General features: G+C 40.6%; 1 protein-coding gene across 2 annotated transcripts; it reads right to left on the reverse strand.

The window, feature by feature from the left end:
• Positions 1-10,622: 10,622 nt before the first annotated feature.
• On the reverse strand, positions 10,623-25,580 carry mal2 (mal, T cell differentiation protein 2). 2 transcript variants are annotated; one of them, XM_056257710.1, is made up of 4 exons: positions 25,330-25,580; positions 24,874-24,981; positions 18,251-18,424; positions 10,623-10,930 (listed from the first exon to the last, which is right to left on the reverse strand). In XM_056257710.1, exons 1-4 carry the CDS (start codon positions 25,441-25,443, stop codon positions 10,859-10,861), a joined length of 468 nt encoding a protein of 155 aa, XP_056113685.1. In that variant the 5' UTR covers positions 25,444-25,580; the 3' UTR covers positions 10,623-10,858. The 2 variants fall into 2 exon arrangements, with proteins under 2 accessions (XP_056113685.1, XP_056113684.1); XM_056257709.1 differs by having other exon boundaries at positions 24,874-25,044; positions 25,330-25,572.
• Between the last annotated feature and the right edge of the window lie 613 nt (positions 25,581-26,193).

Genomic DNA, 26,193 nt, shown 5'->3' on the forward strand with positions numbered 1-26,193 from the left:
AACCAGCTGGGTGCATTGCGCAAGTTGCCATGCGTGAGACAGCAAATCTGCCAATGTTCAACCATTTTGCAGAAGAGCGCCGTGTGCTGGAACAAGATGCGTATGTAGATGACATCCTGACCTCGCACAATGACCTGGGCAAGCTCAAGCAAATAACAGCCAATATTGTGCAAATCTTGGAAGCCGGCGGATTTTACTTGAAGCCGTGGGTTTACTCTGGCCAAAGTGGGAGGCCAGAACCCAGAGACCTGGGGAGGAAAGAACCCTCGGTGATGGTCCTTCCAAATCAACTCTCCGAAGAGAACAATAAAGCTCTGGGCCTTGGTTATGATCCAGAAGGTGACAAACTTCGCTTGATGGTAGCTGTGAACTTCTCCAAAAAGAAAATGAGGTTGGGAGAAAACCTGTTGAAAGAAGAAGTAAGGGCGCAGGTGCCAAATCCACTTACCCGTAGAGAGCTCCTAAGTCAGGTTTCTGGGTTGTATGATCCCCTCGGTCTTGCGACACCCGTTAAGCAGAAGGGAGCTATCTTGGTGAGGAGAGCTTTTCAAGAAGCGAAGGTCAAATATAGTCCATCAGAAAACACATGGGACGTACCTTTGTCTGAGGACCTCCGGGAAAACGCCATCTGCCTCCTTGAAGATTATGCTGAGCTCGGTCGGTTGAGATTCACCAGGGCTTTAACACCTTCTGACCCTGCCGCCGAGCCCTGCGGTATCACATTCTCTGATGGCAGTGAGCGCTCATACGGCGCTGTATTGTATCTACGTTGGAAATTGCCACATGATGTGATCATACGGCTGGTCGAATCGAAGGCCAAACTGACGCCTTTAGACCATAAGGGGGATGCTGTCAAGGCTGAAGTTTGTGGAGCTGTCTATGCTGCCCGTCTGAAGAAGCATTTCCAGAAGCACTGCAGAATTCATGTAGAGACGTGGTACCACCTGGTTGACAGCCAGACAGTCCTGGGAGCGGTCCAACGTGAAAGCTACGGCTACCAGACATTCTTTGCTAACAGAATTGGGGAAATTCAAGGCAGCACAAACGTCCAAGACTGGTGGTGGGTTCCTGGGCCACTCAACATAGCGGATATTATTTCCAGAGGGGCAAGCCCCAAGGAGTTGGACGAAGGCACAGAGTGGCAGCTGGGTCCTAAGTTCTTAAGTCTCCCGCAGAGTGAGTGGCCAGTGAAGTCCGCCAAGGATGTTGCTGTTGAAGCAAGAGAGAACCTCACACGCATCCAGAAGAAGGCTTTTGTTGCTGCTCTTACCCGGGTTGGAGCAAAGAAGGAGCCCTCCATGAATCTGCATAGGCCACCCATTGGGGTTGCAGCTACAAGCCTTCTGGATATCAAGCGGTTCAGTACCCTAGTGAAACTGATAAAGTCACTAGTGCTGGTCTGGAGAGCGGCAAAGAAGTTTCTTCAAGGCAGAGCCAGGGGAAGATTAAAGTGGGAGGCAGTCCCGTTGGTTGGCATTGTTACTATGGCCGAAAGGGAGGACGCCTTCCGAGATTTGTATCTAGCAGCTCAAGAAGGAGTTACTTTCCCCAGCACCACAACAGACCGGCTGGTCGTGTACAAGGATGAAACTAGTGGGTTGTTACTGTGCGGAGGCCGAATACAGTATTTCAAGGAAGACTGCTGGGCTGTTCCCCTAATTCCCTTTGACACCTGGCTGGGGACTCTACTGGCACGCCAAAGTCATCAGGAAGGGCATGAAGGGGTTGCTGGAACTCTGTTAAGGATGCGGCAAAAGGCTTGGGTCATACAAGGTAGAAGGCTGGCCCAGAAAGTTGTCAACCAGTGCATGCACTGTCGGAAGGCTAGAGCTCAAGTATGTCAACAAGTAATGGGTGATCTACCAGTAGAAAGGTCAAGACCTGCTGCGCCGTTCCAGTTTACTTCTGTTGACTTGTTTGGACCATACCTGGTGAAAGATGACATCAAAAGAAGAGTGTCCATGAAGGTCTGGGGCATCATCTTCTGCTGTATGGCAAGTCGGGCTCTACACGTAGATCTTGCCAGTAGTATGTCCACAGAGAGCTTCTTAATGGCCTACCAAAGATTCGTTGCCATCAGGGGACATCCCCTTAAGGTTTGGTCAGACCCTGGGACTAATTTTATTGGGGCAAGATCTTTTCTGAAGGACTTGTATACCTTTCTGCGAAGCCAAGATACAGTAAGTCTGGAGGAGTATGCTGCAAAAAATGGGACAAGCTGGACGTGGAAAGTGCTCCCTGCTGATTCACCACATCGAAATGGAGCTGCTGAAGCTGGCGTTAGGGTTGCTAAGAGAGCTCTTCAAAGTTTAAGCAAATCGGCAAACCTTACTTTCAGTGAGTTCCTGACAACCCTCCATTTGGCAGCTAATCTGGCTAATGAGCGGCCAATTGATGCAAGAATCCAGAGTCGCGAGGACCGCATTGAGTATGTAACACCAAACTCGCTTCTCTTAGGGCGAGCATCTCACAGTGGCGACTTCAAGTCTTTTAACTTTAACAACTACCCCTACAAGCGCCTTCGTGAAGTTCAAGCCCAGGTTAACGAGTTTTGGAAAGCGTGGTGCCAGCTTGCTGGCCCAAGTCTTTTCATTAGAACCAAATGGCACACTACGGAAAGAAATGTCGCTGTTGGGGATGTCGTTTGGCTTTGCGACCAGAACGCTCTGCGGGGTCAGTTTAGGCTTGGCAGAGTCGTCTCCGTAGCTTCAGACTCAAAGGGCATTGTGAGAGATGTTGAGATTCTTGTCACACCAGGAAATTGTCACTCAGTCCAGTATCAAGAGCCGGCGACCCAGTCCTTAGTTTCTAGTGACCAGGCTAAGAGGTCTAATGGAGTGATATTGCGCAGAGATGTCAGACGACTTGTAGTCCTTTTGCCTGTAGAGGAGCAGTCTCTGTAGTGATTAAGTTCGCTTAAAGTTCTGCAACCTTTCCATCCAAGAACAAAAAGGTTGAGTGGGAGGTGTCGCGGCGAACGCCCCTTTTCGTCAGCGATCAGGCGGAACAAATTATCACTCACCTGTGGGCAATCAAGCAGGAAAGACACGCACATTTCAGATTCAATGTGTCAGCTAGTACCAGCAACAACGCCAGTACAGCGCGAGAAAGGAAAGCGGCTTTCTAATCAGACTTCACTGAAGCTGTGCAGATATCGGTACCAAATCAAAAGACTGAACAGACAGCCGGTAAGATCGCCACATTAATCAGACTTTGTTGCACGCTGATGAGGCGTTGAGGTGCGGGTGGAAGAAGACACTTATGTTTGCGTGCTGTAGTATTTGTGTGTTGTAGACACTCACGTGGTATTTACGAAATCACTTCATTTAGTGATTTAGTTCTGATATGTGCTCCGACATTTGGGATATTGTTGATTTGGAAAGACATGGTTTAAAATCGTGCATGGTCCTATTTTTATATAATATTTGCCTAAAATGGAAATTAAAAATATTTAAATGTTAAAATAGTAGTTTGTACAATTTTAATGGGAGTGAATATGTACTGAAAATATTTTGTATGGGTAAAAAATGAGTTAAATTCACTGTTTGAATATTTAAATACTCATGCAATTCATTGTGCCTCCTGTAATTTAAATAGTAATTTAATGTTTGTGAATGAATTTAAACTTAAATAGTTCATGAAGAGATCTGTGTATTTACTTTTATATATATGTCTAGTGCTAAGTTTGATAATTAATCACTTTTGAGCTATGTGTCTGTTTTACCTCAAACGTGCAAAAAAGTAAATTGTTGGTGTTTTCTGGTTTTGAAGGTTTTTCACCTGTAATGTCTGGGCTTCAAGAGGTGAAGACAAATAAAAGAAAAAAGGGCAAAGATCCAATTGAGGCCTGGTTATTGAGTGAAACAGTTTAATGTTCATGATTGGTACATCCCTATCAAGTAAGGGTTAAAGCACAGCTAAAGAAGTAAAACACTTGACAGTGGGAATCATAGAGCGGTTTATTTTAAATAAAGGAGTGAAAGTTTTAGCCTCCCATTTTGCCTTTTTTTATGACTAAACTGGTGCACAGGGATCATACTGGTTACGTTACTGGCAGCTAATAATATACGTTATAATAAAATATTGTTTATTCACGCTGCTGGAATTGGTTCACCATGTGCTACGTTGTCTTAGATGTTGAAAAAGCCATTGACAGGCTGAAGTAAAAATACCTCTTGACAGTACTGGAATACTTTACAAGGTAGAGATTATATTAACATGATCAGAGTTTTACAATTAAATTTCTTCCCAAACTGCTGTTATTACAATACAATACAATGTTTCACTTTTGGGTTTATTCACTTAAATTCAATGCAGTTATTTTTGGTAAATTGTAAATCTAATTAAATTTTAACGACTACAAAATAAAATAACAGTAAGAACTGATGTATAAATGTTTTGGTAACGCTTTAGATTACAGCTCGGAAAGTACTGCATAATTAAGACGAATTTACAGCATAACTTTCGGTAATTATAGTGTACCTATAAAGTACTTGCATGTAAGTATAAGGGAACAATATGTAAAGTTTGGGGAATAAAGGGGTCATTTAAAACCAAGAGAATTAAAAAAAATATTTATACTGTAAGTATTATAGAACTAAGGGGTACTAAGGGATTCTACTATTATGATATAAGAATCTTACATGTGGGTGCAATTTGGCGAGAACATACACTATGTACCTTTTTGTAATAATTGTGTACCAATACATAGGCTTTTTTAAAATTACAGTGTACATAGGCTATCTATGCATTTATACAGTTTTTTTTTTGATAGCAAAAGTGCAGATGTTTAAGTTTGGGCTTGCATGTTTCAAGGCAAGTAAAGCTAAAATATATATTTTTTTAAATTTAAATACTGGGAAATATCCTCTTGTTCCATGTAGTTACAGGGTAAGTGTGACATTGCGGGCCGTAAATTAAAGTGGTGTTTGTTACCCTCTTGTTCCATGTTACAGGGTAAGTACAATAAAAATACATACACACAATCTAATATCACTGACTCGGAAACCATTATTTGAAAAACAACTTATTACAGTTGGTCTGAAGCGATAGTCTACAGTTTAAAAAGTTCAAAATATTGTAATTTTTCTTACAAACACCTATCATTTCCCTTCAGAAGACATTGATCCATCCATTGGGGTCGTATGGATTACTGCAGTTATTGCAGTGTGTGCTGTTTGATGCTCCACCTTTTTCCAAAACTCACGAGCCTTGCATTATATGTATTCCCAGAGATGTATTTTTTATTTTTATCAAAACCTTCATTTGTGTTAATCTGGAGAAGGCAAGATGTATACATCTTGGATGGCATGAGGGTAAAAGATGAGTAAATGGTGAGGACGTATTTCTGGGTGTACTGCATTTTCAAAAGGAAAAAGCCAAGCAAGAGAAAAAAAGGGGGACAAAATGTGCTACTTTCTGTCAAGACTTAAGCATTTGAAATGAATTGTTGATTTAAAAAGCAGTTTTAACCGAAAAATAAGTGTTGTAAATCTGTTTTGAATTAAGTTGTTTTTCAAGTAAAGGTTTCCGAGTCAATGATATAAGATTGTGTATGTAATTTTATTGTTATTACCCTGTAACTACATGAAACAAGAGGGTAACAAGCACCACTACATGAAACGAGTATCTTTCCCCAATATTTAAGCAAAAATTTAAGCACTTTTGTTAAAAAGATTACAGTATAAATGCATATGTACCCTGTCATTTTTAAAAAGCCTATACAGTATGTATTGGTGCACCATTATTACAAAAAGTTACGCAGTGTATGTTCTCGCTAAATTGCACCCACATGTAAGACTGTTATATCATAATAGTAGAATAAGTTCCCCTTAGTTCTATAATACTTACAGTATAAATAATTTTTTTTATTCTCCTGGTTGTTACCCCTTTATTCCCCAAACTTTACATATTGTTCCCTTATACTTACATGTAAGTACTTGATAGGTACACTATAATTACAGAAAGTTACACTGTAAAATTGCTTTAATTACACAGTACGTTACAATCATAATAATTAATTAATTCATTGCTAGGAGAGGAAGAGTTGTCTAAACTCTTTAAATCGTTACCAATGTTTATATTGTTATTTAAATCAGTATAAATTAATGGCAATATGTATTTTGTAAAGAGTGAAACATGACCATATTTTCTTAAGATTCAACAGATACAGACCCAACTACCACCAACAATTTGATTAAATTGTTAAGACACTTGCATAACATTTCATAACAACCTCTGTTTAAACACTGTGATGAGTATATTAGGCTACCTGGATATATTTATATTTTTAAAAAAGCATACAAATGTATAAACTACACTTTTTTCCCTGGAGTTTCCTGTGTTTGTTCAATCTTATTGTTCTCCCAAAAAACAATTCTTAGGTCACCCAAATTTTGCCATGTTGGAATCATTTAGACCAGCATGACAGTTAACCCTTTGCAGTCATGATTTCCAATCAAGCAAACCGACACCACACTGTCAGGGTAAAGGTTTAACTGGTTTGGGAAATTACAGACTTTTTAAACATATAAAGGTTTAAAAACTTGCAATTAATAAAAAAGTGAAACAAATTGTTTAATATTTGCCTTTGAAAATAGTAATTGATACAAACAAATCTTTATCAACAGAGTAAATGATTCACTCTAATACATTTAATTGACGCCTCTGTAACTGGCATGACTTTAACAGTATATTGTGGGTACTGATAGTATCTACACTGAGGTTGCTCTAAAAAAATCTTTCAATGAAAGAACTAGGCAGTTGCATTTTAATTTTTATAATTCATGAAAAGGATGCCCTCTAGTGGCCACATTTCACCAAAACAGAAACTTCCACAGGCTATTACAAAAAAATGTATGGTTTATAAAAGCTATTATAAAATGTAACATGAGTTAGGTACAAAAAAAAAATATATATATATATATATATATATTATGCTTATTACATACACAGTTGCATCTAACTTAAGCACATTTGTCATAAAAATAGCTTTTGCCTTGCTGTTGTTACAGTATTGGCTATAGTGGAAAAAAACCTATACCAAAATGTATTTAAAATACATTTATTTCATACTACAAATCCATTAACATATATACTGGCATATTGCTTGAGACTTACTGATATAAATATTATATTTAAACTTTATTTGGAGTTCTTCTTTATTGCACAATGCACATTTCTTAATATTAAGCCTAAAATGTGTTTAATATCACTATTAGTAAGGATCTCTGCATAATATCAGACTTTAAATGCAAGATATAAATTCTCTCTTAGAAGAAAATAAACACAACCTATTTGATACAGTGGCTAAATAAACGAGAAATAAAGCTTCAACTTCTGACGTTTCCAAACAGCACAGCAGTAATGACTTTATGAACTTCTTTACTTGCAAGACTGATAATATAGGGAGAAAATTATAACCATACAACTATCGCTTCAGACAGTGCATTGTAGTGTCCCGAGTAAAAAATAATTCATTGCTAGGAGAGGAAGAATTGTCTAAACTCTTTAAATCATCTAAATCGACAACATGTATGTTAGACCCTATAAGCTACTGAAAGAGATGCTTCCAGAGGTCATAGATTCTCTTCTTAATATCATGCATTCCTCTTAGTCACAAGGATTAAACCTAGTGACCTAGTGAAATTAAACCTCTTATTAAAAAACTGCAACTTGATTCAAGAGAATTAGTCAATTACAGGCCGATCTCAGATCTACAGTTTCTGTCAAAGATACTAGAAAAGGCAGTATCCTCACAAATATGTTCCTTTTAGAAAGAAATGGTATCTGCGAGGATTTCCTATCAGACCGTATCATAGTACTGAGACTGCTCTCATTATAGTCACAAATGATTTGCTCTTATCATCCGATCGTGGTTGTATCTCTCTATTAGTGTTACTGGATCAATATTCTTTTGAATAGACTCGAAAATGATGTTGGCGTTAGTGGAATTGCATTGCATGGCATGGTTCACAAAATTAACAGAATGCATAGCTGATAGTGTGTAAAAAATTGGATGACTAGTAATTTACTATTACTTAATTCGGAAAAAAACAGAGTTTCTTATTATTGGACAACAAACCTCTGCACGTAATAACCTAGAAAACTGTCTAACACTTGATGGCTGCTCTGTCATGTCTTCGTCATCAGTTAGGACCCTGGGTTCACTTTAGAATATACTGTACTTTCATTAATAAATAACAATACAGGAACAAATGAGTAACATTCTAGTAACTACTATTAACTAACAAGAAACTCAGTCTTAGTTAGTAACAGCACTCAGTCAAATGTGGTAGTTCACTATTAGCTAAACAATAACTAGGCTACCTAATATTGACTGAAGACATTGTAAGCTTTCAAGGTTTTTGTTAGGTTTTGGATAGTAATAACTCAAGTGTTACTACATCTTTCTAAAGGATTTACTAATTATTTGGATCAGTATTCTAAAGTGAAGATCATGGGAACACACTAGTAATGACTGAAGTGTTACCAAATACATCGGAAGGAATTACTATTCAAAATCTTAAAAGCTTGCAATGACTTCAGTCAATATTAGGTAAATGGACTGCATTTTATATACCGCTTTCACAGACCCAATGGCCACCAAAGCGCTTTACATTTTTGCCTCACATTCACCGATTCACCCATTCACTCACTGACGGCAGTGTCAGCCATGCAAGGCGCCATCCAGCTCGTCGGGAGCAGCTGGGGTTAGGTGTCTTGCTCATGGACACCTCGACACTTGGTCAGGTGAAACTGATTGAACCACCAACCTTCTGGTTTGTAGACAACCTACATGAACCACTGAGCCACTGCCACCCCAAGGTAGTTATCATGTTTCATCCAAATAATTAGTAGTTTCTTTAGAAGGATGTAGTAACACTTGAGTCATTACTAGTAGGTTACTGTTACCTTTCATTATAAACTCTGCATTATTTATGTTAATTATGAACCTGTTAATTTCATAACAACCTCTGTTTAAACACTGTGATGAGTATCTTAGGCTACCTGGATATATTTATATTTTTTAAAAAGCATACAAATGTATAAACTACACTTTTTTCCCTGGAGTTTCCTGTGTTTGTTCAATCTTATTGTTCTGCCAAAAAACAATTCTTAGGTCACCCAAATTTTGCCATGTTGGAATCATTTAGACCAGCATGACAGTTAACCCTTTGCAGTCATGATTTCCAATCAAGCAAACCGACACCACACTGTCAGGGTAAAGGTTTAACTGGTTTGGGAAATTACAGACTTTTTAAACATATAAAGGTTTAAAAACTTGCAATTAATAAAAAAGTGAAACAAATTGTTTAATATTTGCCTTTGAAAATAGTAATTGATACAAACAAATCTTTATCAACAGGGTAAATGATTCACTCTAATACATTTAATTGACGCCTCTGTAACTGGCATGACTTTAACAGTATATTGTGGGTACTGATAGTATCTACACTGAGGTTGCTCTACCTCTCTGAGAACTATAGTTTCATGAGAAACTATAGTTTCTCATGAAACTATAGTCTCCCTCTATGAGAACTATAGTTCTCAGAGAGGTATGAAAAAAATGGTAGTTACTAATTAGCTAATAGTGAACTACCACATTCAACTGAGCGCTACTAATTGGTTAAGCAGATTTTCTTGTTAGTTAATAGTTGTTACTGAGTGTTAATGCGTTACTCATTTGTTCCTGTGCAGTTATTCATTAATGAAGGAACAGTATTCTAAAATGTTACCCACATGCCTATAGATTAAACACACGTAATACGAATTCGCCATCACCGTTTTCACAGATTCACGTTTTAGAAGTTTACACAGAGATGATAACGGTATTGTTTTCAAAACTCGTTTTAAAAAAACCTACTTCAAAGTTTGCGTTCTCAGGCCACCAAAACACTGCTGTCGTGTAAATGAACGGTCAGAACGCATTAAAAGTTTTCTGTTTTCAATTGAAAACGGTGTTGTGTAAGCGGCCCCTAAGTTAATAACTAATCATTTTTACAACGGAAATGAATCAATCAAAAACTTACTAAAGCTGGACAATGATTTTCTTCTAGGAACTGGTGTACAGCCACAACAATCTTTGTTGCATTAATTTCCTATTATCACTGTAAAGCTGTTTCGAAACAATCGGTATTATAAAAAGCGCTATATAAATGAAGGTGAGTTGACTTGACTTGACTGTTTAAAGTGTACCTAAAGTATACTTGAAATAGTTCCGCTTTAGCACAATCAAATATACTTAAGTATATCTTTAGTTGGTCCTCAGCACTCTTTCTGGATAACTAAAGTGCATTAAGTACAAAATTATTTGTTCCGATTTAGAAGACTTTAAGTATACCCATTTAGTATACCAAAAGTACAATTGCAGGGTATTTATATTAAGTACATAAATATGTAAATGTATTTGTAGTATACTTAGCATAAAATAAATATATTTCAAATACATTTTAGTATATTTATTTTTCACTAGGGTAATACAGGTGAAAAAGGATTTACAATTTGTTTTTGGGACTGACAATATATATAGAAATATTACCAATAAGGTAAAATCAAAATCTAGCACTGACTGGTGAAATATTGTATCTCTCTGAGCACCAGTGAAGTTTAAGGATAACATCTTAAAACAAGTAAATTTTAAATATGATTGTATATCATTTTTGGCCAAATCACCAAATATTTTAAATATTTTACAGCTGTTAAAATGACTCTTTACTTTAATGTGAATAAAGACCTTGGAAACATTGTGGTAAACCAGTGGTACCATTATCACCTTGTGTAATGTCCATAATAGTACAGTTGACATTTGAAGACATTCGTGTTATGAATGGGTCACATATGCTCCACTTTTTGTGAGCTATTTTCTCCATCTCCTGAAGCCCATGAACATACTGCAGCCATAACACAAAGTCACTATAAAGGCAAATATCTGTGGAGAGAGAAATAGCAGAATTATTTACATACTGTAAGTGTTTAGTATTTTAATCACTTGAAAGCAAATGCAAGCATGGCTCACATAAATATAAAAATTTTGTTTCTGTTTTAGAATGTGAATGGTGAAGGTTGCATAGGATGGTTCTTATTGAACACTTTTCAAACTTAAACAGGCAGAGTAACAAATGTTATTTTGGCACAAAGTAGAGCTTAACTAAGTGACGAATGACAAAAGGCATTGGCGAAAGACATTGATGCTATTGACTGGCCCTGACGTTCCCCAGATCTAAATCCAATTGAGAACATCTAGGTTACGACTGTAACCTCTGTTCCCTGAGAACAGGGAACGAGACACTGCGTTGAAACGCATTGGGGAATGCCTCAGGCGTGACAGGTGTCTGAAACTGCTATCGAATCACGGCAATCCTATTGACCTGCGACAGCCCATGATGTCATCATCGTGTGACCCGGAAGTATAAAAGGGCCGCCTTGCAAACATGACAATCACCTTATCGTCTGAAGGTACTGTTTGGTAGGCAGGCCCCGAGGCATGACAAGGAGACGCAGTGTCTCGTTCCCTGTTCTCAGGGAACAGAGGTTACAGTCATAACCTAGACGTTCCCTTTCGAAAGGGAATCGAAACGCATTGGGGAACGATATACCAACGCCACCATGCTAAGGGGAGTGCATGCCAAGTGGCAGTGACAACTGTCAGAACCAGCAAATTCAAATGAAACGCTAGAACCACTCACCCTCAGGTCACACTGGGCTATCAGTGACAGCATTCCCTACGGTCATAGCCCAGGCTATAAGCCTCACAGGAAAACCTCCATAAACATAGTTCACCAAAAGGCCTACCTGGGCCTGCTCAAGGGCCTGGAACCACAGCTTCAAATTAGAAGGGGTCCCTTCTGGGGTAGGTAGGTAACCCGAAGGAGTCCCAGCCAATCATTATTCAGGGGAACATACTCACCCGAAATGCCACCAGGAAGGCCTGACCTGGCGTCACTTACATTGGATACTTCAGCCTGGCCAACTTCCTGTCTGTCCGACGACAGAGCCTCTGGACACTTGCCTTTAGATAAGGCATCCAACCCGAGGGACTGCAAAGCTGACAGTTAACCACTCGGCCCAGATCTCTGAGACGGGGTATCCTGGAGAACATGACTCAGCATAGCGCTTACAACCCTTGCCAGCGAGGGGAGTTTCTCTGCTCGATCCATGGATCTACCCAGCGTTTGTGTTTCAAAACACTGAGGCTTGAGAAGGCCTAAGGGCTGATCTAACTGGGAGGCCTCACGAGAGGCCTACAACCGCCTGACCAGACTCAGGAGTCCGCATACTCATATTGACTGTCAGTGAGGGGAGCACATGGTCCGCCTGGTAGGCAAACCAGGCTGTAGGCAGGATAAAAAGAGGTTCCGGGAGGGAACCTGTTGCAGAGAATGAATACTTTAGTCGAGCCAGGGCGCAAGCTCGCCTTCAGAAGATGCCTGCTAAGGCCAGCTGAACTGATAGCAAGCGGCCACTAGCTGCCCGAACCCAGCATCACTTGGAAACCACTTACAGGGAGGCCTGGTGAGGCTCATGGCGGTCATGACAACCACCACATGTGGAAACTTCGCCTTCAGGGAGGACTGGTGAGGCCTAGTAGGTAGTAGGCCAGAGAAATTCTTTAGCAGAACACCTTCAGTATCCCTAGTATAGCCTAGGCCAGCTACTACGGTGGCCCTGGTGAGGGCCAGCCTGTAAGCATAGATCTGCCTGAGGGCTCGGAGGAGCCATAGCCTCAAGACAGAGATGTCTCATATGAGGGCTGCAAAAAACGCTCAGCCTGTATGAAAATCCAAAGAGAGCTCAGGGGAGTGATGTAATCAGGACCAAACAATGCCAGACGGCCCCGTGGGCTGGACATAAGATCTTTTTTTTTTTTTTTGGAGGATACAAACTACTCTACCCCGAGGTGGCTAATAGCCCAAGGGCTAACACAGATGTGTCAGAAATAAAACAAGCGGCAGCATAGAACACTTCCATTCTTTCTAGAATGACGTTCTGCCACTTAGCGCTCTGCTAACATTCTATTTATATGAATGAGCGGCGGCCTCAAATAGCTCTCATCATGAGAGGAAGCCTAAGCTATTAACATAGTTCCTTACAACTAGAATGAGCGGTGGCACACCCCGTGAATACACAAAAAGGAAGCCATCACATACTCACAAAAGACGCCCATATAATTGGTGCTTCTTTATATCGTTCTAGCCACCTAACAGGGCCCTAATATCCAAGTTTGCCTTACCTTACCTTAATGTACAATAACATGACCTCATAACTCTATACAGGGAACTAAAGGTCTGTAGAGAAAAACATTTTAGTGTTGGTTGCACACAAAAAAATGTTTCTTAGAGAAGACCACTCAGCTCGCCTGCTGCGTGCGGAGTGAAGACTCCACCAGACGGTTCTCTATGAACATGGGGTCTACACTTTACATGCCTGAAAGAGGTGCTCTCACTAACCAAGCCGAGGCGGGCCATCAGAACATCGTTCTCATCATGGGCCCAGGCCTGATGTAAGAAACGCCTGTGGAGTCGGGAAGAGAGGAGAGGGCTGAGATGTAAAACACCCTCCGGGGAGATGATCCATCACTGACGCTGCGTGCGTTTGTGCTGGATCACCTCCCTCAGATCCCTCTTCTTGCGGGAGTCGTGCCTCTTCTGTGACCTGATCCTCCATGGAGAGGAGAGAAGCATGAGAGGCGACACTGGCTCTATGGCCCTGTCTACGGTCCTCGGAACGCAGCTGAGGACGCCTTCGCCTCCCTGAACTTTCCAACCACCGCCTCCACGGAGGTGCCAAAAAGTTCAGAGGGCGAAAACGGCGATGTCAACCAGGTTTAACCACAGATGCCTCTCCGTGGCCACCATCGCCGCCATCGACCGACTGACCGTGGCGGCAGTATGTTTAGTGGCCTGGAGAGCAAGATCTGTGGTGCGTCGCAGCTCAGCAACCACATCAGGGGACATCCCTGCCCCCTGGTCGAGATCCCCCAGCAGATCGGCCTGGTACGCCTGCAACACTGGCATGGTGTGCAGGGCAGCACCGGCCTGACCCACTGCCGTATATGCTCTGCTATTCAAATGTGCTATAGTCTTCAGTGGTTTGGATGGCAGGGTTGGAGCTTTCAGTCAGTGTCGAGACCCGCCCAGACACGAGATAGTTCACAAACGACACATACCCATGCTCTCTGATCCCCTCAACATCAGCGAAGCTAGCCTGCTGATGTCGGTGGATCCGGGCAGAGTATGGGTTCTTCCATCCCCTCTCGATCTCCGTGAGAAGATCAGGAAGGATTGGAATGCTCGCCTGAGGTGGTGGTCTATGGCCAGGGAGAAACCGATTGCCAAGCCACGGTAGCTGCAGCCTGCCAGCGGCACGTTCCATAACATCCACCAGCTCAGCATACACAGGGCAGGATGGCTGAGAGGTTTCAGGATCTACCTGATTAACTACCCTCATCAGCCATCTCCTGCTTGTCCTGAAGAGCACTCGCTGCAGGAACAGTAGGAGAATAGTCTTCCTCATCCACCTGCAACTCACCCTTGTCAGCCGACGAATTGTCTGAGAGGTTTACACCCCTCTCAAGGCAATCGGCGAGCTCCTTCTGGGAACCCCATGATGCAAGTCGCCGCTCTGCCTCAGCACGAGCGGGACCTGAACCACGAGGTCCAGATGCTGAGCCCTCCTCACTTGAGAAGAGGGCCAGACGAGAGCGGAGCGTTCTCAAAGAAAAACGCTCATGTTTGCACAGGCGGCTCCCTCGAGAACCGCCTGTGCTTGCTCTTCACCCAGAAAGAAAACGCACAATTTGTTTCTGACGTGTGTCACCCGGCGTCAAATATCTTGGGCACGGGTCAGCACACTTCTAAAAACAATCAGCCTTCCCCGTGCGTTTCATTTTTAAATTTCTCTTACCGTAATCCTTCAGCGTTTACAAACAGAACACGTCCCTGAAGACGAAAAGATGATTGTCATGTTTGCAAGGCGGCCCTTTTATACTTCGCACGATGATGACATCATGGGCTGTCGCAGGTCAATAGGATTGCCGTGATTCAATAGCAGTTTCAGACACCTGTCACACCTGAGGCGTTCCCCAATGCGTTTCGACGCAGAGCAAGTTCCCTTTCAAAAGGGAACCTCTGGGACATTATGTATCGGAGCATCCGAAGCTGCCAATTAGCACACCAGAGTGTCCAGGTCCACTGTTCACTGATGACCTGATACAGGTCTGGGAGGAGATCCCCCAGGACACCACCCGTCATCTCATCAGGAGCATGCCCAGACGCTGTTGTGAGCGTATACAGGCACGTAGGGGTCATACACACTACTGACTTACATTATGAGTTGCTGTGATTAACTTCATGCAAGTTGGATCAGCCTGCAATTCAGTTTTTAACATTGATTCTTGGTATGATTTTGAATCCAGCCCTCAATGTGTTGATGATGTTGGTTTCCATTGACTGTTGTTGACATAATTTTGTTCTTAACAAATTATAGAATGATAAATAAAGATTTAAAAATTTAATATTTCATTCATTCATATCCAATGTGTGATTTAAGTGTTCCCTTATTTTTTTTTTAGCAGGTATAAGTAGCCACTGATAAGTAGCCCTTGAAAGTTGTAAACATTGTGACTCAATGGTGTGTCCAAATCATTACTCTGTATAAGCATCCTTACCAGTCCAAAACAGCAACACCTCGAGCAGGCAAAGAAATATGGAGCAGGGAGAGTTGGATCTTAAAGGACAAGTTCTGTATTTTACACTTAAAGCCCTGTTTTAAGATCGTTTCTGATGAAATAGAACAGTTAAGATTGAAATTTGGACACATGCTGCTGCCCCGAGAATTTTCGGTTTCTGTGGTAGCACACCCCCCCAACCCCCCCCCCCCCCCCCCAACCCCTCCCCCTCCCCCTCCACCTCCACAATGGTTGCATAGGTGAACTGGAACAATCCTTCCTAAAACGGATTAAACTTTAGTTTAAAAAGACGTGAAACTCACCGTGTGGTCAGGGGTGTTCACTGATATGCTCACACAAAAATCGCTGCAAAAGATGCTTTCCAACAGGTGTTTTACCATTCGTTGTAAAACTGTGGACCTATTTTTTCAAACGCCTCACACCCGTACATTCTTCCGTTGAGAGCTTGAATAATAGACACTCCAGCCCAGTTGGTGGCGATAATGCACCTTTGCCAATTGCAAGCAAAACACTGGCATTTCATTGAATACACAGAAGAAGCAGAAGAATACAAACAACCCCATTTCCGTTTCCGGCGGCGGAGCCTCACAGCACATCCAATACAAGTCAATGGAGTTGGACAAAAACTACGATAAAACCTGTTGGAAAGCATCTTTTGCAGCGATTTTTGTGTGAGCCTATCAGTGAACACCCAGACCACTCGGTGAGTTTCACGTCTTTGTAAACTAAAGTTTAATGCGTTTTAGGAAGGATTGTTCCAGTGCATCTATGCAACCATTGTGGAGGTGCTACCAAGTGTGCTACCACAGAAACCGAAAATTCTCGGGCCAGCAGCACGTGTCCAAATTTCAATCTTAACCGTTCTATTTCATCAGATACGATCTTAAAACAGGGCTTTAAGTGTAAAATAACGAACTTGTCCTTTAATATCAGCCATTTTATTATTAAAGGGATAGTTCACCCAAAGAGTAACCAAACAGTTGACAGTAGCCATTGATAGTTTTTTTCTTTTTTTTCTTTTACATACTATGGAAGTCAATAGTTACTGTCAACTGTTTGGTTACCCATATTCTTCGAAATATCTTCTTCTGAGTTTAGCAGAAGAAAGAAAAACATAGAGCTTTGGAACAACTTGAAGGTGAGTAAATAATGACAGAATTTTCATTTTCGGGTGAACTCCCTTTAATCTAAAAAAAAGGTGAAACAAATACAAATATACAAAACCATTTCCCATAGCAAAACATAACAACTTTGCAAAAACAAAGAAAATACTGGACAGTGAGTAGAACTAAAAGATAACAAACTAGCTTATCACTTTTTAAAGAACTGTGTACCCCTTTAGTGTCATTTTTTGACATGCAGGCTTTCGCATTGTTTTCAATGATAAACCTTTGCATAACACACAGACACGATGGGCATGGACATTTTATTGTCATGTTGAAATTATATATTGGGTTATAATTTTGCCATTATGACATATGTGTTGATTGAGGTATGACTTTCAATTTAAACAGCCACAATAATTTTATTTCCATTAAACAATTTAGATATTTTTGAGCACATAACACAACCCCTTACCCAAACCTACCCATTTATATATTATATAAAATAAAACACAGTATATAACAGGCTTGGTGGATTTTGGAATGAACAGGTCATTTATAAAACTTTTTTTTTTTTGTCTTGGGAGAAAACATTTTATGTAAATTATGAAGTAGTTTCATGGACATATATTGTTTCATGAACATATAATCCACCAAACTGTAGAAATTATCCAGATTCAAGTACTGTCACTCACAGCATATTTAAAAAAGTACAAGTACCAAACAATTGGTTTGTGTTAGGAACAGTACCAAAGCGATCACTACCATGTGCACACATTCAAAAATTGCTGCTAGAAAAAAATGTCACATTTGTCATTTATTTGTTTATTTGATTGTAAAATGGTATCAGCTTTCGTGTGTCCCGTGATTGCGTCATGCTAAGGTTCGTATCGAATGACTTCTTGGAATGCAACATCAGTTTTTTGTAATACTTTTATCCTGTTTTTGGTCAGTTTTTGCTATAAATATGTCATGTTGTCAGTTTGTTTTGTGAAGTTTTGAGTTTGTTTTTGAATAAAGCTGCTGCACTTAAATCCTGTTTTGTCTCTGCTGCATCCACGTTGTAACAAAATACTTGACAATACAAATGAATGTACATTTATTTGCCTGTTATGTGTTTTATATTGTTGAGAAATGGTTAAGGTTTAGGATGGGTTAATTTTGAAATATCTAAATAAAATTTTAAAATATATAAAAGTATAAATATTTGTTAAATTATTTCTACTTTTACAGATACAAACAAAGAATTAAATGCATCTTGATCTGATGCATAAGGTAACTGAGAGCAATGGTGTAACCTGCTCATCAAAAAATTACGCTAAAGGGGTACAATGAAAAAGCAAGGGAAAAAAATGCGATTCATTTCGGAGAATAATAATAATAATAAACGGAGCAATTCCAAGAGGGTCCTCACACCATCGGTGCTCGGGCCCTAATAAAGGTAGTGTTAACAACTCACCGCAGCAGCAACATTAATGCTGTATTCCCGATAGTCCAGAAATGTCATTATATTGCCACGGGGTCTGCGTATACAGGTGGTGCTGTTTACATATGTACCCGCAGATGAAACTGTAGCCTCCAACAAGAATGCACCAAAATAAAACAGCAAAGCGATGAAATGGTAGAACATATCCTGTAAATGGAAGACAATTTATAATGCTTATGATGTGTACAGATCACCAGATCAAAAGACTGTATTTCAGAGAATCCTGTCAGATTAATAATTACTTTAGCTTTTTAAAATCAGTTTTAAATGTATTCACAGACTAAAATGAGCAACATAATTATATATACATCACTGCACTATTATTAACCTCAGTTACTATGGTTGTTGTCACATTTGGTTTTGGACCTTGAATCACTTAGGTTTTCATGTCTTTTATTTTGTAATTGTCATAGCTATATGTTCCTAGATTTGTCATGTTCCTGGCTATGTCATGTGATTCCCCTGTTCCTATGTATTATGTTGTTATTGGTTTATTCTTGTCATTTGTTTCTCTGTTCTGTTTAGGGCTGCACAATTAATCGCAAAGAAACCGCACGCGATTTGGCAAAGGCTGTGATTATTTTACGCGCAGCTTGTCCGTGCAGTGCGGCTGGTCGGTAGTTAGTCTCAGCCTCAGACGTCACGCCCACGGAACGTTGGCTAAATGTCTGATGCATATGGTACACTTAACTGGAAACACTTCAGGAAAGTCGAAGCCGTCATCTGATTGGTTGAATTTTATCGGATTTCCGGGGGGCGCGAGTGTTGCGTTTATTTTCGGTCCGCCCGGAAACAAAGCGCAGACGTGTGATTGCGGAAGAAAAACTGTTGTGTTTACATGAGTGACAATGAGCATTTATCAAGATCAGCTAAACGTAGGATTCTCAAAAGTATGCGAGGTTCACGGCATAGACTCTTGAAGTTTTCTTCTCCTTCTTTGATTTTCTATGCTGACTGACTTGTTGCACGCCGGTCTGTTGTTGTGGGGACATTTCCACGCCCCGAAACGTGACGCTGAACGAAACGAACTGTAATTGGTTGTTTGACATGTCGGTCAAACGGCCTTATGGGCGGGCCTTGGCCAAAGAAAGCTGCTATGAATTCCAGACCTTCAGCCGTCAGTCTGAAGGGCTGGCTACGCGAGACTAGTCGGTAGTAAATGCTGCTCCATCTGAATGCCAGAGGGCGCTCTCACGCAGATCAGGGGTTTAGCACCAAATGTTGGGCCCCGGTCACAGAGCCAATGGATGGGCCCCTTACAACACCCAACACCCAAGACTGCTTTATTATCACTATTTTTTTTTATTTTCACAAGGTTAAATTGAGAGTACCAATTGCAATAACATAGCAAGAAATTTAAAAACAGACTAATTTTAACCATTTTATTCATTATAAAATAAAAAATAAATTAAATAAGTGAATTATTAACAGTAATAATATAACCCCTCTTTGGAACTTTCTTGAGAATGGAAAAACAGGAGTGCCAAAACAGTATCAGAGTTAAATATAAAATAGTAAGACCAACCTAAGAATAGAGATCAATATGCTAAAGAAAACAGGTTTTAAACACAAAAGATGAAGAATGTTGGAAACCAGACAGTTGACGGTAGCCATTGACTTCCATGGTAGGAAAAAAAATAACATGGAAGTCAATGGCTACCGTCAATTGTCTGGTTTCCAACATTCTTCACTCTATCTTCTTTTGTTGAATGTCTTTATTTCTTGTTGCTATTACTCTTCACCTGATCTTTTAACTACCAATTGATTGATGATTGTATGTACTGCCGTGAGACACAATTTAATAATTTACTTTGTATAAAGTACCAGTAGGCTACTTTTGACAAGACTATCACTGAGGTAAATCGATAAGTAATAAGTTACACAGTTTTCTCTCGCAAGCCTCACCATTCTTCCTCCCCCCAAAAACACTAGTCAAAAGTTGTCTGCCCTCCTGCAGCTTTCTTTCCAGTCTTTTCTTTTTTGATAACCTGATTTAGGCTTTTTGTAGTGCGAGGCTCCTTTCCATGCCACAAGCTGATTTTAACCGCTGGACTACAAGACCAAACCATTTCTGCTTTTAATAGGGGGATCGCTAACATGGGAGGGCACAAGCTGCTAGGCAAATAAAGAACATTTCTCAGTTTTACGGATGGAAAATTGAGTCTTGTGAATTTTTATTCCTACCGATAGCATATTATTATAACTATGTGATTTTGTCATTTTAATATATTATTGATTATCTATATATCTTTGTGGGCCCCCCTCGCCAAGGGCCCCTGTTACTCAGTTCCATTATTACCCCCTGTCCGATGCCCCTGACGCAGACATGCCAAATATGCCCCGCCGCAGAAGAACATCATTCCAGGAAATCCCTATTGGCCATCATCGCTGTAGCTGAATAAACCAGTGTTGTTTTTGGCAGCCCTTTTAGTTTTAGTCTTAGTCTTAGTCTTTTGGACGAAAATGCTTTTTAGTTTTAGTCACATTTTAGTCACTTAAAAACGTAATAGTTTTAGTCAAGTTTTAGTCGACGAAAACAAAAAAAGGTTTTAATCAAGTTTTAGTCGCCGAAAACGCAAAAAGGTTTTAATCAAGTTTTAGTCAATTTTAGTAAAAAAAAAAAAGTCTTTAAAAAATAGAGAAAATAAAATGCGGCTGTGTCAAAATTGGTATCAAGTTCAAAAATAGAAAAGAAATAAAAGTGCCACTTTGCAATCTGTTAAAAAAAGAAAAGAATAGAAATCCATTTGGCAAGACAGCTATTATCCCTGCATTAGTGGCTGCAATGAGCCTGTTTTGAATTGCACAATTTCTCAAAAGTCATGCTCAATGTTCAGCTGAGATCTGTACTTTGTTTTCAGTGAAACTGAAACAGCTGAAAAGCCCATATCACAGAGATATGATGTGGCAAAGGGAAGAAGAATGCACACAGCTCTCTGCCTTTAGCCTACTTAAAACGTGATATATATATATATATATATATATATTTTAAATAGATAAAATAGACATAACATACTGTGTTTGATATGGGATTAAAATGATGGGTAGTGTATGGGCAGTGTATAAGATATAAACTAATGATTAATTACTTTAATATTCCTTTGTTCCGATCAGAGCATGTGAGCGGAGAGCGCATTTCTGAATATTCCTCCGCTCGCTCATTCAGCTCAGGGTCGCGCGCTCAACACAGAATGGCCTGCTGGTTCGAGAATATGTGGAATAAGAGCTGCCTCCGACTAAAGTTTTTATTCCTCTGTGAGGAATCTTGTGCGCGCGCGGCATGGGTAAACAATGATAGGAAACGGCAGCATTGCTGATACTTTTTTAGCTCAAAACAGACAGATTTCACGCAAAATAAGCAGAAATGACATGCATTGCGAACGTCAGACTTATAGTCATTTTTGTTCCGTCTCGTCTTGTCAACGAAAACGTCTCGTCATGTTTTAGTCACCTTAGAGCCATTTTTAGCTCGTCATCGTCGCGTTATCGTCATAAAAAAAAGTGCGTCAACGAAATCATTTCGTTATCGTCATCGTTGACGAAAACAACATTGGAATAAACAGAAGAGATGGGATGGGTCCAGGTAAGGGGGCAGTGACCGGTGGTCACACGCGCTTCTCTCTCTCTTTGGTCTGAGGTGCGAGGGGTGTCGGTTTCGGCATAGCAGCTTGTCCTCTCTAGGCCCCGACAACTGAGGGGAATAGCGGCCCGGCATCCTAGCCCGTCAGCAGCGTCACGCATGATTCTCCATTCCGGACCGCGGGTTCGGCGACTCATATATTGGATGGCGCTCCCTTCCTGGACCCACGAGGACACCAGCGTGCATGCACGGGGAAGAGACTGATCTCTCGAGGAGAGGCGCGCTCAGCATTTAACAGTGGCGGTGATGAGGCTTCATTATCTTCAGGTGTGCCTCATCACATGCCGCCAATTCTCCTCTTTAGGGCCCCTCCTCTCCAATCACACCCACTCCAGTCGGGAACCTGAGTTAAGGGACCCCGCAATATGCCACCACACTTCAAGTTACCACCATGAAAGTCTCTCCTGAAGATTTCCTTGGGGGGGAGTGCTATACGTCACAAGCTCCATTAGCCGTGGAGCTTTTCTCCACGAACCTCCTTAGCTAATGGACCAGGCTCGGGATGGACGAGACTGACCACTAGTGTAATGGATTGACCTCAATCCACGGTTGAGGTCAGTTCGAGCAGCAATCAAGTCCATGTCCAGTGGTTCTAAGTCTTGGTCTGGTAGTTCCTGAGATCATACCTCTGTCCACGGTACTTCCTGTAATGACCACCGCTATGACAGGTGTGTGGGGCTCACTCCTCCCGAGGCGGCAGCGATATGCAAAGCTCCTTCCGCGGCGGCGGCAACAGCTCTTTCTGAGTCATCTACCTGGGCCGTACAAGCACTGTTTATGACCCATGTCACGACCACAAAGTCCTTTCACAGACTTTTAGGAGGACTGCCCTGGCCTTTGTTCCACCATGGCCCCCTGAGTTCACAAGGTAATCTGTGCTGCTTTGGTGAAAACCACAACCACCAGCTCCACTCTGGTGGTACCTATCCCTGCTGGATCCACCGTGGCCACCAGATCCTGCATAGTGTAGTCATCTGCCGGATGTTTCATGCATGCCAAAATGGCTCCATGATCCAGGCCAGCCTTTGCTCCACATCCCTGGCCTGCCCATACTCCATGATCCAAGCTCTAGTCCACGCGCCCTCTTCCTCTTCACGGGCCTGGCCCTCCATTCCTCCCCCTGGACCTCCTCCAATCCACCACCCTCCTGAACTGTTTTGTGTGTTTTTGTGTGGGTGTTTGCCAGGGCGTCTGGAGACATATTTTTGAGGGGGGAATATGTCACATTTGGTTTTGGGTTTTGAATCACTTTTAGATATGTCAATTACAAAATAAAAGACATGGAAACCATGTCTTTTATTTTGTAATTGACATATCTATATTCCCAGTTTTGTCATGTTTCTGGTCATGTCATGTGATTTCCCTGTTCTTCGTGTGATCATGTCATGTGCTTCCTTTGCTCTACGTGTTATGTTATTAGGTGTGTTCGACTTCATGTGGTGCTGTGCAGACCGATCAGCATCTGGTTTGAAATTATGCCAAGTTTTAGACAAGTTTGCATGCCGGTTCGAAATTTTGTCTGACTTGAGACGCCACGTCACTGTGATGTATAACATCAAAGTACCGCGAGAGCAATTCGAGAGCAGACGGCTGACTAAGCCACCGCAGATTCTCCAGAGTGCTGCACAAGCTCTGATGTCGACACAGCTGTTTCATGATTGGTCGGATTCACCACTGACAATAATGACGTGTGTTTCGAGTTTATTATTCGACACTAATTCCACTAATACTCACAAATTCATGTTTTTATAACAGTAAATTTTCAATCCCCCCCCGACTGCAAACAGCAAATCTTGCTGAACGGTCTGTGCAGCGCCGCATGAAGTCGAACATACCTATTAGTTTATTCTAGTCATGTTCTCTTCTCATTGGCTGATTACTCTCATGTCTTATGTGATAAATCCATGTGTTTTTATGGCTCTCATGTTACTTTGTTTCTTGTCTAGTTTTGTTTCTTGTAATCCCTCTGTCTGTGAGTTTGTCAAGTTTGTTAATGCCAAGGTTTAGACAAGTTTGCTAATGTTTATACCATGGTTTATTTTTGTTAGTTTGGTTTATTTAATTAAATAAACTGCACAGTGGTTCCACATTCAACTTCAGTGAACTAATTGTTACTTAAAGTGGTAGACCATGAACATTTATCATGGTTATAGAGTAGACATTACTCAGCACTGGAGTTGAGGCCATGGCCACTATTGAAAACTGGCACAATGCTTATTCTTTGACACCTAAGTCTTGCTATTAGATTTATCTGAGCCAAAGGCCTATTCTACAGCTTGCAAAGCAGGACTATATTGAAACTTCTTTTATTTCTTCTTTTTCTTCCTTATCCTTGTTTCTGGGGGCCAGCTTTAAATGCTAAATGTAAGATTAGAGTTTGAAAATCCCCCACTTTTTCACTTTTCTGACATTGACATTGTACAACGGTACTTGTTTGAATTGTGATTTTTATTTTCTTGCCATTTATCTTTCTAACATTTAATGAAATTAAACATAATGTGTGTTGATTTTTGAGCACAACAAAGAAAAAAACATAACAGTGTGTAAACACTGCCAAAAGGTAATTTGATGTTTTATTCACAGGTATTTCTTGTTACAGCAACACCAGAAATCAGAGATCAAATCATTATTTTAATGTAGTGTAATAGCTATGTAATAATAAAAAATTCTGAAATGTTTATAAAGTGACCTTTATTTTACACAAATAAAGATGTAGTTTTATTAAAAGTGAATTCCCAGCATATAAAATAACCTGAAAAATGACCTTAAATCTTGAAAATAGTGTTATTTCCTGCTCTACCAACACTGTGACCTTGAGGCAGGTGCTTAACCCCAAGCTCTACTTGGAGGATTGTCCTGGAAATTTGTGTACAATAATCTACACTACAGTGTCAACTCCATGTATGTGTTAGAGCTAGTCTGAGCACTGTGCATTTGTAAAGAAATACACACTCACCATGAAATTCCAGTCAGTGTTAATCTTGTCAGCCAGGCCCAGCAGAAACAGGGTGAGGTATACAGATGAACAGATGAACATGGTTACTGACACAAACATCACCCATCCCTGCAACAATGGCACGGACACATTCGTCGATGCTACTAATATCCACACCAATCCTCCAAACACCTAGTGTTTGAAAAAAAAGAAGAAATTTATGAATTCAAAGACCTCAAAGATTGTGTCGCATAATTGGTGTGTACAGACATAATTAATATTGTATTACTGTGTTCTCTCTCAGACTATAAAGTATAAATAATCATAACAGCCATATTATTATGACTTCCATTTTTTGGCCATGTTTTAGTTATCAAGGTGTGTACTGCCATAATACTACAAGGGACACACCTTTGTGAGTTACAGAAGTTTAACCCAGTAAGTCTTGAAATAGCTACAAACAACAACAACACTTACAATTTCCAAACAAATCAGGGCCCCGGAATACGTCCTCAGTATTTCCACTCCGAGGGGTAGAGAAATAGTAGGTGCTGGGAAGGAGGTAGTGGCCGGGTTCGGTGTTTCCGCCATCCTTATTCAGCTCCACAAGCACAGGTTGAACAAAAGACTAATGCATATGAGAATTCTGCTGGAGTCATGTATCAGGAACAGGTCTGACAGGTGTGTGGCCACTCCCATTTTGTTCGGTCCTTTCTCACTCCCACAGTTCAGCCAAATCCCTGGGACTGAGGGCATGCAGTTTCATTTACTGTGAATGAATACCTCCTTTAAAAAAGGAGGTAGGCCTATTTAAATACCTATTTAAAATGAAGGTATTTAAAACGTGCCTCTCAATTTTTATTTTCCTTGCACCATATGATTTTTCTTCTTCTGTTTGGCCACGTACAAAAATGACTGAATGGTTTCACAACTTTGGTTAATGATTAATGCATATGCTTAGGTTCAACATACCTGAGTAAATATTATGTTACACCCTAAAATGATTATAAAGAAAAGCCCAGAAAAAAAGCCCAGATAAACGCGAATGTGCTGTGTTGCGAATTAGCCTTGGCTATAAACACTATGATACTGACATGGGATTGCTTCGAGAACATAATCTATGTTCACTGTATCTGTCCCTAGCAAATAAACTATAAATAAATAATGTACATTTCTTCCAGTGCTTTGTGGAGTTATAAAATTCATTAATGGAGTTCAAAATGATTTGTTTTATTTGAATTCAGGTACTGAATGAAATCAATATACTAACAGTTGAAGTGGAATCTTGAAAGGGGTAAAAGGCTTTCTAAAAAGGTCATTGTTGATAGAAAACATTCACCA

The sequence above is a fragment of the Rhinichthys klamathensis genome, unplaced genomic scaffold (genome assembly GCF_029890125.1).
Source record: "Rhinichthys klamathensis goyatoka isolate OS25496 unplaced genomic scaffold, OSU_Roscu_1.1 h1tg000006l_1, whole genome shotgun sequence".
Classification (NCBI taxonomy): Eukaryota; Metazoa; Chordata; class Actinopteri; order Cypriniformes; family Leuciscidae; genus Rhinichthys; species Rhinichthys klamathensis.

Coding starts and splice junctions, on each gene's coding strand:
- mal2 (XM_056257709.1), bottom strand. CDS start 25,443: ATGGCGGAAACACCGAACCCGGCCACTACCTCCTTCCCAGCACCTACT. Junction 25,045..25,329: donor CCCTGATTTGTTTGGAAATT/GTAAGTGTTGTT, acceptor TTCAAACACTAG/GTGTTTGGAGGATTGGTGTG. Junction 10,931..18,250: donor GCATTAATGTTGCTGCTGCG/GTGAGTTGTTAA, acceptor CTCTCTCCACAG/ATATTTGCCTTTATAGTGAC.